The 18,223-nt window shown below is 44.2% G+C and overlaps 1 protein-coding gene across 6 annotated transcripts in view; it reads right to left on the bottom strand.

Moving 5' to 3' along the window:
- The window catches only part of fgfr3 (fibroblast growth factor receptor 3), a 52,029-nt gene that overhangs the window by 19,489 nt on the left and 14,317 nt on the right, over positions 1-18,223 (bottom strand). For 4 of the 6 annotated variants that reach the window (XM_058076985.1, XM_058076984.1, XM_058076986.1 and 1 more), the window contains exons 3-5: positions 13,375-13,650; positions 11,904-11,969; positions 2,987-3,156 (exon numbers count right to left, since the gene is read on the bottom strand). In XM_058076985.1, coding sequence (XP_057932968.1) covers positions 2,987-3,156; positions 11,904-11,969; positions 13,375-13,650 — 512 coding nt within the window. The remainder of the gene's footprint in view (positions 1-2,986; positions 3,157-11,903; positions 11,970-13,374; positions 13,651-18,223) is intronic. The other 2 variants (XM_058076987.1, XM_058076988.1) reach the window with 2 other exon arrangements.

Below are 18,223 nucleotides of genomic sequence, written 5' to 3'. Positions count from 1 at the left end.
CTGCCTTTCTAATATAATTTAAAAAAATGTTTAAATTTTTTTTTACATTTATTTAAAAAAAAGTTTAACATTAATTAATTAAAAAAAAATGTTTTTAATTTTTTGTCACGTACTAAAGTACTCGGTGATATGAGCATCCAATGCCATAATGGGTACCATAGTGCGTGTCAATATAGTGATATATATAGCACATCATGACTGGTTCAAGACTCTTCATCCTTGTATTTAGCAAACATCAACTGCTTGCATTGTTTCTTGAATTGGCTCATCGTTGTGCATTGTTTGAGGTCCTTACTCACTCCATTCCATAGTTTGATTCCACATACTGAAATGCTTTTTAACGTAGTCCTAGCATAGAAGTGCTATAAGTGCTGAAATTTCCCCACTGAGGGACGAATAAAGGCATATCTTATCTTATCTTATCTTCTATGTATTCATTAAACTAGCTCCTTCAATAAATCAGACAAGGTTACTTTGCACCGCAGACATTTGTAGTCCAAACTCTGCATCTTCACCTCGCAAAGAACAACTCGGAACAAAAAAGGTGCAAAAAGATGCAGATGCTGTAATTGGGCGACGTGAAATTCACCACCAAGTCAGCGCTACAAGTCCTAAAATGAAGCATGTGCAGCTAGTTGGAGAGCGAGCTGCTGACACAATAACCACTTTGTCATCCCACTTTAACAACAACACAATAAATATGTGGACGCACTCGACAGCTTCCACTTTGGCTGTCACGGTTTGTCACACGCCCATTGCCCGCCGCCTCCTTCTGATGGCTCAATATAGGAGCGACCCCTCCCAAGGGCCGCGGTCGTCTGGGAAGGTTCTCCGGTCAACGTTTCCCTACTGGAATTTTGTTGTGCGTACTATAAATAAGCCACACGTTCTATTTAGTGTCTCATTTAGTGCAATGATATCAGGAATCTGTTGTGGTCCTATTCACCATTGTATTCCATCTTCTGTGTCCGTCCCCTCTTAAACCACACAGACTGGTATCAGATGGTATCAGTGGAACCTTGGTTAGCATCCGTAAGCATTAGTGTGATTTTTGGTTATCATTAAAAAAAATGACCCTTCAATTTTGCCTGGTTTTGTGTGCATTCTCCGTTTAGCGTTGATATGATTGACATTTTGTTGTGATACTAATAATGAGTCCAGCTGTGTTCTTACGGCATCCTGTTGTAGTGGGCACAATGAGTGAGTTCAATAGTTACTCACATTCTTTATCAAAATGCTGGCACTTGCAACTTTCTTTGGTTTAGATTTGGGTTACTGTATTGAGGCGAGAAATACCACTGAATAGAATCCAAATCTCCACTTTCAATGCTCGCAAGGCATATATTGTGAGTTCACACCCAAGACTGGCTGGGTTTCTAACCGTGCAGAAACATGGTCAGCAGTGATCTTGCACAGTTAGCTTTCCAAATGCAGAGCGAGATCTTCCAGCCAGGAAGTGTCATATAGACATCGCTAGCTTCTTTATGTCTAGCGATGTGTCAATGAAGTGCAAATCTAATCGAGGCTCTTTCAAAGAAGATTAAGCACGGCTGTCAGATCTGGAATGATGATGTCAGCTGAATAGTCAGGGTGAAGATGGCTTCACCTCCAAGACCAAGCTGGGAGGCAGGGAGGGGACAGGGTCCCCAAGAGGTCATTGTGGGCCTGTCATTGCGCTTTGTGCCCATCAACGAGCCAATCATGCCCAGATTATGTTGTTAAATGGAGGTGGATGACAATCTGTGTTTCCATTCAGATAGTTTCAGTTTTGTAAGATAAGTGAAAGTAAAAGTTGGGTTGAGGAACATTTGGGATTTTTCTTTGTTTTTTTTTTTGGTTTTTTTGCAGCATTCGGGGGTCACAGGTCGTATCCCAGGCTTGCCACTCTCTTGCTGGCAGGAAGGTGGAGGGTCTGACAGCTTCTTATTGAGCCTCCAGTTGATCCAATCGAAACAAATTTAAGACCCAACCGATGTTCTAACTGTGCACTTCGCCATCCTCTGCCATCACAAACTCCGTCTTGCACTCTCCAACTCAACACAGGTGATTTGGTGGAGCCACTTGTCGAGCTGATGAAATCCAAGCACTCGATGTGGGATTAGCGTGCTCCAAACACACAAACTATAGCCGCATTAGCTCAGCACCGCTTCGTATCGGTTGCGCCACCGGACTGGGTTGGCCCGGACCGTCCTGAGCACTGGTGACAGGTGCGTGCGAGGGATGGAGGGAGGGAGGGAATGGGGCGGCGGACAACTGCTGCCGGGCCTGCTGGGAGCAGATGTTGGAGATCTCCGTAAACTGTTAATAGTGACAGGATCTCCTTACTGTTAACCCTCTAAAGGCCAACGCCGCGCCCGCCTTTTCACACCACAAAAGGACGACTGCAGAATGTAAGACGGTAAGAATAATACGAAAATTGCATTGGAATTTGGAAGTAGGGGACGTATTAGTACTGTTTGGTTGCTCTAACTCGGGGGGCACGCGGGAGCGCTGGGTGAGGGCGATCCCGCAGGGCGATCCCGCAGGGCGATCCCGCAGGGCGATCCCGCAGCGCTGAGAGAGGCAACGATGACAAAACGCAGCACGGCAGCTGTTTTCAGCGGCTGTCAACGCCAGCATTCAAGCATCCCAGCACCACTCCGGTTTCAACGCGGCATTATTTATTTCGGTGGTCTTAGCAGCAGGGGGGGGAAGGCGGAATCCTGCCGAGGGCGTGCGGCCCAGCGGGGTGATTCTGACCTTTATCCACCGTGAGAAGATGACCAGGATCACTTTCTGCTGTGCTATCCTCCACTTATAGACACTCCCACAACGCTCACTCTCGCTGACGGACTGGGGCTCACCAAGCAGTGAACCCTGACCTCCCTCAACCCCCCCCTACTCAGAGGGATTAAAATGCTTTGCTAAAAGGCTCCTGAAGGAAGCCCAGGTAGGTGGAGCCTCGTGCACCACACACACGCACATGGGGTTCTTGATTTCCTCTCACCTTGATGCCGCCCATGCGCTGCTCCCCCTTGAACTCTTTGCCGTTCTTCAGCCAGTGGATGCTCGGCGTCGGGTTGCCGGACGCGGCGCACCGGAACTTGACGGTGTTGGCAGCCGGCACTGCTAGAAGCTTCTTGTCCATCCGGTCCGGCCTGATCCAGTACGGCGCTTCTGAAGGGAAATCACAAAGGAATGAATGAAGAAAAAGGTGCCACATACGTACAGCCAAACCTTGGTTAGCACCATGAGTCCATTCTAGAAGGTTTTACATGTGGAAAACACGTAAACATACATACACATGATGGACAAATTTAGTGTAATTATCTTTATTGCCATGTTGAATGGTACATTTATTATTGATTTTATTATTACCGTATGTACGCACAGCAGAACATGAGGCAGTAATAGCGGCACTTGATTTAAAAACTGTACTTTTGAGGTGAAACAAATGTTGGTCATTTCAGTAAAATGCAAGTTAAAAAGGCATACAATTCTTATGTATATATAAAAAAATCTAACCACAACATGAGCAGTATCAAAGTAGTATCACACCTACAGGAAAGTTGTGTGAAAGTGTCTAATGTGGGTGACCTTGGAGGTCCTCAAAGACGTTTGAAGGGGGGCAGCATCCCAAATATGATATTATAAAATTATATTATATATTATATTATGTTATATTATATTGTATAAAATATATAAAATGGGCGGCACGGCGGTCTGGTGGTTAGTGCGCAGACCTCATAGCTAGGAGACCAGGGTTCGGTCCCCGCCCTCGGCCATCTCTGTGTGGAGTTTGCATGTTCTCCCCGTGCATGCGTGGGTTTTTTCCGGGTACTCCGGTTTCCTCCCACATTCCAAAAACATGCTAGGTTAATTGGCCACTCCAAATTGTCCATAGGTATGAATGTGAGTGTGAATGGTTGTTTGTCTATATGTGCCCTGTGATTGGCTGGCGACCAGTCCAGGGTGTACCCCGCCCTTCGCCCGAAGACAGCTGGGATAGGCTCCAGCACCCCCCGCGACCCTCGTGAGGAAAAAGCGGTAGAAAATGAATGAATGAATGAATGAAAATATATAAAATATAAAATTATATTATATCATAATATATAATTATATAATAATATATATAATAATACAAGTGACGTCAAGCAAATGTATGTCTGGCCTTTTAACTTTATTGTTTATTTATTATATTATATTATTTTTTATATTATTATAAAATAAAATATAATATAATATATAGTGAATATAAAGTGACGTCAAGCAAATGTCTGTCTGGCCTTTTAACTTTATTGTTATTGTTATTATTATAATGAGCGCAAATGTGACCACTCTGTAGTCGTAGTACATGCGGTGGTAATTGTTCAAAGATGTCACATATGCTCAAACTGCCGTCAAACTGCCGTCAAACTGCCGTCAAACTGCCGCCATCTTGGAACGCTTATACGCTGGAGTACAACAGATGTGAGGTGTGCTCATTTCCAAAGTACACGGGAGCACCCACTAACCGAGGGTTTGATTCAAATGAACAGCTTCATGACACAAACACACAAACACCGGGGTGGAAGTTTGTTGAGGACAATAATGGACGCCGTCTACGGTGTTAAACACAGTTTGACATAGCGTTCTAGAATGCTAAACAGCCACTGGAACATGTCAGACGCACCAAATAGTTCTTCTCATCCTCTTTTCCTCCAGAACAATCCTTCAATTCAGAAAGCTGTCAGGGTGATTTATTGAGTTGTTCTCACACGCCGGTGGACAATGAAGGTGGAGAGACCAGGACAGCGCTATTGTCTCTGTGTGTGTGTGTGGGGGGGGGGGGGGGGGGGGGGGTCGAAAGTACTGGTGGGTGGTTCTGTATGTGTGTGCGTGTGTGAATCAGAGTGGACAAAAGTAGGGGTGGTTGACCGCTCATCAGATGTCTCTTTTACTTTTTGCAAGCAGAGGGAGTGAGTGGAGCTAATTACCATCTCAATGTGTGTGTGTGTGTGTGTGTGTGTGCGTGCTAGAAATAATCCTCAGCGTCCAGCAGGGTGTGGGCGGGCGTCTGTATCAGCTTTACTCAACACAGATGTCACTGTTAAAAGGTGTTGGACACACCTGTCTCCGATCGACACTTTGTTGGCCACCACATCACATTCCTATTTTGGTCCACCAAATGTGTTACTTGCTAAAGCGTTTCTTGCTCACTGTGCTCCCAACTCCCTTGACATCATGACACAGCTCCTCCTCACCTTTCTCATCTCATTCTTACCCCACCAGGTAAAATTTAAGTCTTGCGTGGAGCTCTAGAGTGACTCTAGAGCAGGGGTCGGCAACCTTTACTATCAAAAGAGCACTTAATGGGTTGAGATAAGCAGTACTTTGGTTTCTTAAAGGGACAGGACTCATTTACCGTATTTTCCGGACTATAAGTCACACTTTTTTCATAGGTTGGCTGTTTCTGCGACTTATACTCCAGAGCGACTTATAAATGAAAAAACTGTTTATGTTCCATCAACACTGGACACCTTTTGTGTTCATGTTTATTTTTTGTGTAGCTGAATAAGCATTGTGTTAGCATATCTTACATCTATTCAGCCTGTTCTCTATTCTTTTATTGTTACAACTTGCCTTCCAAGAGGACGTAATGTCTGTTTTGGTCAAGTAGTTTGGAAAATAAATTACCCGCAAAAAATTCGACTTATACTCCAGTGCGACTTATGCATGTTTTTTTCTACCTAATTATGCATTTTTGGCCTTGTGCGACTTATACTCCGGAGCGACTTTTTTTTTTTACATTGTCAAGCATCATGCAAGTGTAAAAAGAAGTTAGCCGCTGCCAAGAGGAAAAGGTAAAGGCAATAAAACAATCTTGTCCAAACTAACCACAAATATCAAAGGCGTAATATTAACATGAAAGCTCATTTTTAACAATATCAGCTGTCATCATGTGTAAAAAAAAAAAAAAAAAAACCCGGCTAATCGTAAAACGTATACACATTAAAACACACTAATATCAAAGCTAATTTGCTATGCAACACATTTTTTAAACGTACTTAACTGTCATAAAAGCGTATTTATTGTTAATAATAAAATGTCTTTAATGGACACATGGGGTCAGAAGACTTGCTGGTTACTTGATTTTCTAAATCAAATACAAATCAATTCATAACCTTTATGTCATGTTTTTTTCTGGACTGTTTCTGGACATTTTGTCTTTCTCCATTAAGATACAGCTATCATGAACATTCTGGGCTGTTCATAACTTTACAGGGGGTTCAACTTACAAAATCAGCAGGGGATCAAATTGTTATGTTCCCCACTGTGTAGCATAAAAGTCGTCCAACGCGTCAGTGAGTGATATGTCACATAAGAGCGCTAAGACACGGGACTAGTGTCTACAAGCAGCAGCGGAACATCAGAAGTCATCCTTTCTGTACTGAGGACTCCCGAGCTTTTCCGGACAAACACGGTGGACTCGTGCAAACCTCACACACGCAAACAGCTTCCACCTTAAAAGGGAAACCAGCTGCTGGATTTCATGATTTCCTTCTCGGTGCATTTGGAGCGACGAGCCTGCAAAGAGGAGGAGGAGGAGACGCCTTCGCCTCTGCCGTCGCCGCACTTTGTTTTCTTGGCGTGGCCATCAGCCACACATACTTTTTATAGCCTCCTGATGTGTGGTCCTCCTCCTCTGATGCTTCTCATGTATGCAGGACGCCTCTCCTGCTACTCTCCCAAAACGACACAATCCTCTCTCTGTTTCATCTGCTGGATTTTGCCCCACAAAATCACACACGGGTTGGTTTATTTGTTGACCTTAAGATGGTAACTGCTCCCTGCTATGTTTGGTCACATGGGCCATTCTGGGAAAAAATAAATGATGGACTGAAAGTTGACTTTTAAGATACGTAATTGCTTTTGACTGAATTTTGTAGGGGGCTGCACGGTGGTTGAGTGGTTAGCGCGCCGACCTCACCGAGTTCAATTCCACCCTCGGCCATCTCTGTGAGGAGTTTGCATGTTCTCCCCGTGCATGCGTGGGTTTACTCCGGGTACTCCGGTTTCCTCCCACATTCCAAAAACATGCTAGGTTAATTGGCCACTCCAAATTGTCCATAGGTATGAATGTGAGTGTGAATGGTTGTTTGTCTATACGTGCCCTGTGATTGGCTGGCCACCAGTCCAGGGTGTACCCCGCCTCTAGCCCAGAGACAGCTGGGATAGGCTCCAGCACCCCTGCGACCCTCGTGAGGATAAGCGGTAGAAAATGAATGAATGAATTTTGTAGGACAACACATGAATCTGGTTTGAGGTATAGTTGGTAGGCCGTACTACACGTACAGTGGATCATTCCACATTCACAGCTTGGCAAAATCTGGGATTTTTTTTGTAAAATTCTCCAGAAATGGGTCGTTTTTTTCCCAATCACCCAAAGTTGGTAATAATCCTTTATAAAAATAATCATTCATAAAAACGCGATAATGCAAGTCAAATGTACTCCATATACAGTATGTACCACTGTTGTGGAGCTGAAAGTATTACAACAGCCACTTTTATTGCAAAAGTTGACCAGAAATCGGAGGAGAATGTTAACTTCAAGCCAGTAGGAGGGTTAGAAGGCTGTAGGAGCCGTGTGTTAATGTGTTAATCATTAAAATCACATTAAAATCCAAAAGAAAAGCTGTAGTGTCTCGGCCCTCCATGGCATGAGTTGGACACCCCCCGTTTTAAAGTAGAAGAGGTGCATAAAGCTGTGGTCTCTCTGCCAGTCACCATACAAAAGGGGTACTATCCAAAAAAGATTTGATATTGATATTTCATGCGAAAGGCAGTTACTGGCTGATATTCAAATACGTGTACACCCCTCACAGAAACTTCATCCCGTATCTAATTGGTGGGATGGTATTTCCTCAGCGTGGGGGCAACATTCAGATACTTCAGCCCCCCAGGGAGCCTGCGGTTCGCTGATAACCCTGCACAGCTATGCGGTGGTCCTAATGGGAACAAGTGCAGCACCTCGTCCCGGCACTACCGAGTCACGTCCACCTGTCAGCGGGCCGGGGGCTGGGGTGGGCGAGGGGGGGTTAACTGAGAAGGAAATCCCGGCGGCGGACTAAAAATACACAACTTATATTGGCACAGCGAGATTCACACGCATATCTGATGCCTAAAAAACAGACGTGTGCAGTTAGTGTGTTTAATTTTCCTTGATGGGATCCTTAAACGGACGCATGGTGGACGCAAGTGGTAGCACGTAGGCCACACAGTCCTGAAGACCCGAGTTCAATTCTCTGTTGAGCACACCGTGACATGAATCATCATCATCAATAAAATACTTGGACTAAGTCTGTGACTTAATACTGCTCTACTTTTGGCCTGATGTTTGATGCCGGTGTGAACGCTAACTATTGCTAAAACTAATGCAGGATTAGGAACTAATATCAAGTGAAAGTGATGACGCTAACCGAGGCCACAGCAATTAGCCCGAGCATGAGGACGTGCCATGTGCAGGTCAACACACCACGCAGCGGTTCATTGGTCGGGGGGGGTAGGGGGACGATGGAGGTGGATAATTGTGTAATTGTATAATTTGTTCCCTGCGATGCCTGCGACACACAACACAGGCAGATCTGAGCGAAGATTGCACAAGCACTCTTTGAAGGCGTGCTGCCCCCCCACCCCCAAAGAGCCTTGACGGGGCCAGCTCAAAAGAATGGCGGCCAGCAAGCGACGTACCGTGGCCTGGCGACCGGCGCTCTGCTCGGCTGCCAGGGTAAACAGGGGCCCAGGCACAGATTAGGCTCTGTTCACATTCTCCACCCCCCCCCCCCCCCCCCCACACACACACACGACTACTTTACACGGGCTTACAGCGTGCACGCCACATTCCACACAACACAAATATCTTGAAGGAATATCTTCTGATGGATGAGGGTTTGGTCTGCAACCTCATTAAGATTCCCCTCATTAGCAACATTAATCTGACGTTTGTGTGGAAGCTTGTTTACGCCAAAGTTTGCGCTTATTCCTGGAAAATGTCTTTTTAACAGTTCATTTAGTTTGGAAACACCGCCGTTAAAGGCTTGGCTGTGGCCAATAAGTCGTCAAGGTGCAGCTTCGGCGTGCCACAAACGATCCGGTCAGCCATTTTCCATCCTAATCTCGACTTCATTTGCAAGCCGTGTAAATGTTCCGACATTGCAGCTTTATTGCTAGGTTTTTCCAAACAACAATAAGGACTGACGTGTAAAACTATGGCTAGCGTTTAGGGACGTCTTTATTTACAATGGAGCTCTGTAAAGGCAAACTGTGGTCCTAAAATGTAACATTTTGACCCGTAGCTCGCCTCTTGATACCTGTGTCACAGGTAACTATTATTACTAACAATGCTGACTTCTTTTTACGCTTTTATGACAGCCAAGTACGTTTAAAAATGTGTTGCATAGCAAATTATCTTTGATATTAGTGTGTTTTAATGCATATACGTTTTACCATTAGCCGGGTTTTTTGATATTGTTAAAAATGAGCTTTCATTTTAATATTACACCTTTGATATTTGTGGAGTGTTTTATTGACTTTACCTTTTCCTCTTGGCAGCAGCTAACTTCTTTTTACGATTGCATGACGCTCGACAATGCAAAAAAATATTTACCGTATTTTCTGGACTATAAATCGCTCCGGAGTATAAGTCGCACAAGGCCAAAAATGGTAATGGTAATGGTTTAATTTCATTTGAACATGCATCAGATTCCAATTGAGTGCATCCCATAATCAGTTCCCAGTTCCACATGTCCAAAAGGGGTAGGAAGAAGCAAAGCTTATTAAATCCTACCCCTCCATCTGGTACTTTTACAATCAGTAACTGTTACATTTGTTCACTTCCTGCTTTCCTAATATAATTTTTATAACGTTTTTTTTAAACTTTAATTTTTTTAATTTAAATTTTAAATTTTTTTGTCACATACCGAAGTATGAGGTGATATGCCCATACAATGACATAATAGGTACCATAGTAACTGTGTAAAAATGCGTAATTAGGGAGGAAAAAAACATAGTACATAAGTCGCACTGGAGTATAAGTCACATTTTTTGTGGGTAATTTATTTTCCAAACTACTTGACCAAAACAGACATTATGTCCTCTTGGAAGGCAAGTTGTAACAATAAAAGAATAGAGTCCGGAAGAGAGAATTAGTCCGGAAAAAACGGTAGTTGCTTTACTGCTGTGGTTATCTTCCTTTTCCATTACGTTATAATGTGACTAAAAGCATTGCCTGTATATGTCCACCTAATAGAGGTTTGTTCTTTTTACCCTGGAATAGATTATTTCTATTTCCAGCCCTGAACTAATATTTCTCTAACTTTGGTTCCACTGTAATTTATTCCCAACAAGTTTTCCGGCAAAAAAAAAAAGCAGGCTGCCATCCCCCATCCATCTAAGAAATAGTCCGATCGATATTGTTTGCCGCTGGGCTGGCATCCATCTTCTGAGCTGTGGAGGCAGGTCAGGAATGAGATGACGACGACGGCGTTGGCGTCATGAACCCCCCCCCCCCCCCCCCCCCCATCCCTCACCCTCCGGTCTTCAGTTCGTCTTTCCCGTCTCGTTGTCTCTCACTCTGCAGCTCTCAGCGCCAGTCAGCAAATATTTTCCACGGCCTTGTCGCCGTCAAAGCAACGCTGGCCAGTGGGAGGCGCTGTGCTGTATTGGGCCGCGTGGTCACATGGTTGTCTCCTTCCTAATTAGCGTTGGCTTAGCGGACATTAAGCAGCGATACGTGCTTTCTGGGCTAATCCCTCTGCTTTTGGCCAAGGCCTTGTATGTCATGAGGTGGACTTACTTGGCCAGATTAAGTCTGTTTTGTCACACTGAGGGCGCTGCACGCTGCTGCTCCATTCACACAGTTTTTGTGCACCAGGAGTAGCAAGCCTTCTGCACACTGGCTTAGAGACGACAGTGGAAGCTTGGTTATCGTTGTAATTAGTTCCTGAATGTCACAACGGACATACAATTTTCCCATGAGAAATCATATATATCCAATTAAACTACTAAAACACACACCTCACTGTTATGTACAATAAGCTTCTAAATGTGCAATATGGGACGTATGTGAAATAGATTCATTCATTCAAATGAAACTCAGGTACAATATGTGCAATACTACCTTTTATTTACTGCAATTCCATATTTTGGTGACTGCAACTCTACAATTTGTTACCGTATAGGTTATTGTTTTTGATGTACATATATTTACATTTATTCTGAACAGCACCCGTCACTTTTATATTTATATTCTTATTCCTTGCTTTTTATTTGTAATTTCTACAAAATGCACCGTGGAGCTGCACTCAAATTTCGTTGTATGCAATACAATGACAATAACGGCGATGACGGGGTACAAGCTGTTCAAGCCGAGTGGGACCAATCACAGCGGAGTGGATGGAGTAAATTAAATCAGACCATTTTGGAAATCTAAGGGAATACAACTGGAATAGGCGCAGATTCTGGAAGATCTAGAAAGCTTTCTGTGCTGGAGTCCAAAATCCAATACAAAGGGTGGAAAATGAGCATAATAGGTCCACATTTATCCCATTCATTCATCCCATTCATTCATCATGTATGTGCATTTAGGATTGTTTTGTGCATGTAAAACTATTAAAACATGTTTTGTGTCAACAAAATCAACCGGATCGTAGACACTTTTTACACCGTCACACTCACATTGTATTGTACACTAACCAAAGGACAAACCGAGGCTAAATTGTGGTTCGTCTGTATTATGTGCGTTATTATGTAGCTATTGTTATGATCCCGATTCACGCAATAACGATGCAGCACCAGCAGCATCGTCAGGTTAAAGGTCAGGTTGGTCAGTGTTGACATCATACAGCACATTATGACGACTGAAAGAAGAGAAAATTAGAATTCACCATTGTCATTACCTGCATCTTCTGGATCCTCATCGTAATCTTCGTCATCGCCGGACGACAGAGAATCTAAAACAAACATAGAGAAGCAGAATTGTTACCAATGGAATATCATCTCATGAGCTTTATTTATCTTATTTACGTTGAAAAATGTAAAAAAAAATATATATATTGCGGAAAAATATATACGCCTTTAAAATATCCATATCCTTTGGTGAAGACACGGCTTAATATTCTTTCACAAGTCAAGTGTTAAGTCTCTCCATTTCACAACGTTTGTGTACAGTATGACTAGTCCACTTAGCGCTGTCTGGGCGCCACGCAGGCGCGAGCGCTGATATGCACGCTACGGATCTAACACCGCGTGAGCAAAAACACAAGCATGCATGCGTGTGTTTGGAGCCGAGTGCGGACACGGAGGGCAGGACAGGAAGCGGCCTGCACACACCGTGCAACGTCTCACTTCACTTGTCGTTTAAACACACAGCCGCACGAAAACGACACCAAGACATGAAAACGGGCAGTTCCGACCTCGATTCCTGGAAGACGCTGAATCACTCCTTGTAAGGTACATTTAATGGCCCAATAAGATGATTTGATGTCTACTTGAAATGAAAAATGTGAGGACCGTGTTAGTGGATCAACTGGAGTTGATTTGTGGATCCCGGAGGAGAGGTTGTCCACCTCTGATCATTACAGTGAAAAAAAAGGCAATTTTCTTGCCCTTGTGTGTGTATTTGTATATGCGCTGGGGGTTGAGAGTGGCTGAACTCTCTCATTTCTTGCCACTGCATCTGTTCCCATTGATGAAATATTTCAAGGTCATTAGCCAATTAGTTAGTCAATATGACTCTGCTGGTGTGCACCACTTCTGGAGGAAGAATGTGCTTGATGTTTATTTACTACTGAGAGCGCTCTGGCTCTCTCTCTCTCACACACACACACACACACACACACACACAGATGTACACGCCCCTTCGCCTTCTGTTTCCAATCTCTACCTATGAATTAAATTGTGTGTGTGCAGTTTGGCAGGGTGCTCGCCTGGCAGTTGTGACCAAAACGACCACGTTGAATGATGTTTCATATGGACGAAACCACTCATTTCTGGTCAATATAACGTCACTACAGTCATGTGACCTTTTGCTTAATCAAATTCTGCGCACACGTGCTTGCCAGTCCCAAAAGGGTGTGTACCAAATTTGGTGGCAATTTGGCTAGCCACCCTAAAGTGAGTTTTTTGCTCTATGGGACTTCTGGTGTTTCATAACAGAGTCACCAAAATAAAAGCACGGTTGACATGCACGTTTTGTCACATTTCAACTCTTCTGTGTGCATCGGTTGAGGAGCATTTAGCTACAGGTGGCGCTATAAGCCCTAACCTACAACAACGCTTCATTGAGGAAAAGTCAAAACAGAAACTGAAGGTGCTTCTGGAGGTAAGTCTGGTTGAGGAGACATCGTGTTTGCTCACCTGTCACTCTGATGGTGTAGTTGCTGAGCAGCTTGTTGCTGAGGGCGAGTCGACAGGCGTACACACCCGAGTCCTCGTACGACACGTTGATGATGCGCAGCATCCTATGGCCCACTCGTGTGCGGTTGCTAGACACCATCCCGCCGCCATCTTTATACCAGACCACCGGCCGGGAGGGCGAGGAAGAGGAGCCCTCCGGGTCACATGACATTTCCAGGGTGTCCCCCACGCCAAGAACAAAGTCCTCCAGGAAAGCCGCCTCGCTGGACACAGCATCTGACCAGAAGAAAGCACATTGGCCATTTTATATGAGGACGTACGTTACTAAATAATTGGCTGGGATAAATCACATGCTCTACGGCTGTATAGTAAGCCTCCAACGGGGGCGTCCAAAAGCACGGCCCGGGGGGGGGGGAATCAGCGTTTCAAACAAAAATAACACAACAAAACTTAATTTTTTACTTAATTACATAGTATGCCTGGGGTTATAAATGACTACAAAACAGTATTGCCTTATATAGTTTGCACCCGTCTTGCGCCAATAGAATTGTACTTTTATTGACTTCATTTTCTAACTAAATTGTGGGGAATCAACAAAAGGCCGCAGGAGCTGAATGGTAAAGTACAGTAAGAGTAATACAGCATTTTTGAAACACGATGAATAAAATGTTAAATATTGAAAACGTTGGGTTGTTAAGCTCCAGCAGAGAAATATCAACCCGCAACGACGAGTCTTTAAATCAGCGGCGTCCTCTCGCTTCCAGGCCTCCGGCACACACGGTCACCGAGGTAACCATTCAAGGGAACTCCATGACGAGCACAAGCGCACACTTTCACACACATAAAAACACCGACTGGGAGCGAGCTGGGATCAGGCAACAACGCACGCTTGTTTACGCGCACACATGCACCATGGGAAAGGGGCGAGGGGGAGGGGATTCGGGGCGTGTGATCTAGTATGATGGCCGTCACACCCACTGGTGACCCGACTGAAAGGGCGGCGGGGGAATTGGCATTGCAGCTCAATGATGTGCAGCAAACAAGGAGTTAAAACACAAACAGTTGTTTTTCTTTTCGCATCATTGTTCAGCATAAAATAAAACAACTTGATTCATCTACATACTGTCAACATCCCAGTCAACCCACTGGTTTTGGGTGGGAAACTAACATATGTTGTGCTTCTTTCCCTGAGCCCTTCCATATTTTCACTCATTCTCCTTTATTTATCTGTAAAATGTACATTATTGTATAATACAAACGTTGACAGGTATGTTCATCTATCACAATGTAAAAAGCAGCAAGGTTATGTATATTATGTAAGCCTTTTATGTGGCAGCAACAAGCTAAAGCTGCCTAGACGGGCTGCAGTAGTAATTTCGAGTCAGCAAAATTAGCGTGTTCCATCCCAATTTGGACTCCGCAAGCTGACGTACTCACTTAAAAGGACTACACACCTACACTTTGTTAAAAAACTTCAATAAATGACATCACAACCTGTCATCACATCACCTTCGTGTTAGCACGATAGCCACTTAGCATGTGTCAAGTGTACAAGCGCACTGAGCGAAGCTTAAAGAAGCAATACAGCACTCCAAGCTGCCACGTTGTTCTCACTGAGGCCTCTGGCGCTACAAACACGTTTTTTTTATATTCCCAAACAAAAAGGTCCATTCATAAAAAGGAAAACACAGAGGCGCCTGTGCTGAGAGGAGAAAGTCAAAGCCAGCATGAATGGCTCACTGACTGACTGACTTGGCGTATTGGCAGTGACCTCTGTGCAGACGAATGAGAACATATGTCTTAAAATGTCTTAAACACGTAGCGGGGGGCGTCGTGTTACAGAGTACACACCGTCATCTCAGGAGATTCACAGTTCACTTTCTGCAGCACGGAGCCCTGACACTTCCTGAAAGGCTGGCTGCCGCCACATTAGTAAGACGTTTGCTCTCATGTCGCAGACCAGGAACCACCATGATGATGATGATGATGATGATGATGATGATGATGATGATGATGATGATGATGATAATGAATAAGCATGTACTGATGGAAGTCTTATTTGCATCACATTTGGCAGCATGTGTCAAAGAAGGGAAAATAATAAATGATCGGTAGCAAAAAGGGACACTTCCTGTGATTTGTCATGAAATTCCCATTTGGGAAGTCCCTGAATGAACACCTACCACAGACACACGGCTCACCTGTACTAGCTTGTGGTGCTACACCAGGGGTGCTCACACTTTTTCAGCATGCAAGCTACTTTTAAAATGACCGAGTCAAAATGATCTACCCACTACAAAAATGCAAAACATCTATTTATTTTCAAATGTATTGAGGATTATTTGTACGTACAATGTATGTTGATGTACCTTACACAAATGAGCCAATATTGCAAAACACACATAATTAACTATTAACATTTTTTGTAATTACCTGAGTTTACTTTGATGACTTGCACTGAATTGAACCAGCCAGGGATGCATAGTCCGGACAGTAGCTGCTGATAGCCAGCCTCAAGCACACTTCCAAATGTTTATCAGTCATGGATAATATCCGTATCACAATATCCGTATAATATTCCATATCCGTATGGAAGTGATATGTTTTTTGCCTTTTTACTTGGTCCAGCTCCTTCACTCATTTTAGTGACCATAAACTTTAGCGAGGGCTTAAAATCTCACAATTCGCCGACTAGCTTAGCACTTTGCATCGCTGTTTACGCATGAGCGGTGACCTAAAGGTCAAAATTCAGTTGTCATCTGATTGGTTGTCCTGTATGTCAATCAAGTAACGGGGATGGATGATAGGCTGACATCGTAAGTTCTGCTGCACTTAGAGACGTTGTTTGATTTGATTGGTCACCCGAAGGGCAACATTCAGTTGTCATCTGAATGGCTGCCCTGTATATCAATCAAGTGACGGCATTGATGCGAGGATGATATTTTTTTAATGTCACGCCGCGATCGACCAGCGATCGACCAGTACCACCTCCGCGATCGACCGGTAGATCGCGATCGACTTAATGAGCACCCCTGTGCTACACAGACAGATGCTGTCATCATCCATGAAGATAATGTGGACCTGCAGGTCACGAACTGTAACACTGGCAGGTTGACGTTATTTCCAGGAAGAACTATTTGAACATTTTTGTATTGTTGTCGCCGTCGTCACCGCCAAACGTTGCCACTTGCTTTCTCCCTGCTCACCTTCGGCAGCACTTTCTCTCGAACCCGAGGCCAGATGCGTGCGTGTGTGTTCGTGAGCACCGCAAGGCGGACGGTCACTCCATAAATCAGGAGGCCCGCCCCCACCCCACGTGGCCCCGCCCTCCCTCTCAGCTCAGTATCATAACAAACAGTCCTTCAGAATAGCACAGGCCCTCTCATTGAGATGCGGCGGCATGCGGCTCAAGAACGGCCCGCTTACAGACTCCATCTTTTTTCTGTGTGAAGAGGTTTATTTATCCTCCGCAAACTCGCACGGAGTCCGGTGTGCGGAGAAAGAAAAGGCCTCTTTATGTGGGAAGTCTGTCCACGCCCGCTACTCACTCACTCCTTAACACACTTGTGCTCAGTTCAGGCTGATGGAGAGATCTGAAGCACCAGACCCAGCATAGACTGGGATCATGGATACTTTCCTGTCATGTCACAGGATGGTCCTAAACTACATAAACTCTGGAGCTCCGGGATCACAATCCGCCTGAAAGCTGAGACACTTTGGTCTGCAGTCCTTAGCTGTCCCTGAATCTTCATTGTTCATCTTAGCAAGACATTTCAGACAAGTGTATCAGGATCTCTGAAGGTCAAATTTAAGACTTAAAAACTTTTCCAAGCATAATAATGACAATTTAAAACCAATTTCACGCTGCGTTTTTCTGAATGCCTCGATGTCCAATGTTCCAAGTTTCGAAAATGAACTTGCGGTTTGGTAGAAACGGAACTCATACTGTGCCATACGTGGACCAGGAGCTCATGTACTTGGTCCATCAAGCATTCGGCTCCCAAAACCATAATTATTGAATAAAAATCTGAAAAATCTCTGACTTAACCGATATTTTAATGTCTTTCTGGACCCTTGAGTCCCAGTCCTAGTGTGAGAGCAAGATGTTCTTTTGTGGCGGAGGAGAAGGAAATACGAAGCGTTTAAAGGGGTTTCGTCTCCCGCTGCTTGGCAACAACACAACCTGCAGGTCATCCATAACAGCAGTGGATGTGTTCATAAATCCATCTGAGCAGCCTCGCGTCCTTCCTACAGACCCTCTGGGCTGATAAATGTTACTCCTGCTGCTCCAATCATCCCACCAATACCAGGCTAATATCTGCACAATATCACCAACACAATATAGCAATTCAGGCTTTTTTTGTTTACACTCTGTAACACAAACTTTTTCAACTGGAGGTTCACATTAGAAGTTTGAATACTCCTCTGGACTTCAAACTACAAAGATGTATACCATTGTTCACTTATCAATTAGGTAGAAGCAGTGATGGGAATAACAGCGTTTAGTTAGTAACACTGTTACTTTTTTCAGTAACGGGTAATCTAACTAAGTACTTTTACTGTCAGCATAACGCCGTTACCATTTTCGACACCCCGTTACTGAAGCTGCCTAAAAATATATCACCGACTTCTTAACTAATCTGTAACGCAGTGAGAGTGACAAGGGAGGGGGGAGGGATAACCACATAAACAATGAGGATTGGCTAAGGTTTAGTAAAATTGTGTTTTCGGACAATCAGAGAACTTGGGTGGGCGGGTGTTTAGAGCACATCCAAACAGCGTTTGCCAAATGGATGTACAGACACTGCTTTAACCTCGTTGATGTCAAAGGTAAAATGTACATTAGTTA

Source organism: Doryrhamphus excisus, chromosome 7 (assembly GCF_030265055.1).
Source record: "Doryrhamphus excisus isolate RoL2022-K1 chromosome 7, RoL_Dexc_1.0, whole genome shotgun sequence".
Taxonomy (NCBI): domain Eukaryota; kingdom Metazoa; phylum Chordata; class Actinopteri; order Syngnathiformes; family Syngnathidae; genus Doryrhamphus; species Doryrhamphus excisus.
This window is presented reverse-complemented; position numbering and strand designations above follow the sequence as displayed.